Source organism: Cariama cristata, unplaced genomic scaffold, assembly GCF_000690535.1.
Source record: "Cariama cristata isolate BGI_N322 unplaced genomic scaffold, ASM69053v1 scaffold36530, whole genome shotgun sequence".
NCBI classification, from domain to species: Eukaryota; Metazoa; Chordata; class Aves; order Cariamiformes; family Cariamidae; genus Cariama; species Cariama cristata.
In genome coordinates, this window is record NW_009594740.1 from 1 (window position 1) to 222 (window position 222).

General features: G+C 63.1%; 1 protein-coding gene across 1 annotated transcript in view; it reads left to right on the forward strand.

Moving 5' to 3' along the window:
- Window positions 1-47: 47 nt before the first annotated feature.
- PIWIL2 (piwi-like RNA-mediated gene silencing 2) overlaps window positions 48-222 on the forward strand; it is a gene marked incomplete at its 5' end in the record, with an annotated part of 6,429 nt that continues 6,254 nt past the window's right edge. Inside the window, 1 exon segment of the mRNA XM_009699096.1 lies at window positions 48-158. Coding sequence (XP_009697398.1) covers window positions 48-158 — 111 coding nt within the window.

The window sequence follows — 222 nt, forward strand, 5'->3', positions numbered from 1 at the left end:
GGCTGGGGTTGCAACCGGCCACACTGCCTCTGCCCCTTCTCTCCTAGGGGACCGGGGCCGAAGCCGGCGACAAAGGGAACCACCTTAGCCCTGGGACTGAACTCAGTTAAAATCCACTGCCAGAATGAAGCCGTCTACCAGTACCATGTTACCTTCAGGTATTGGTGTGGGCGTGGGGGGACAGGCTCCCCCGCAGCCCCTCGAAGGGTGGGTGCCCCTGGG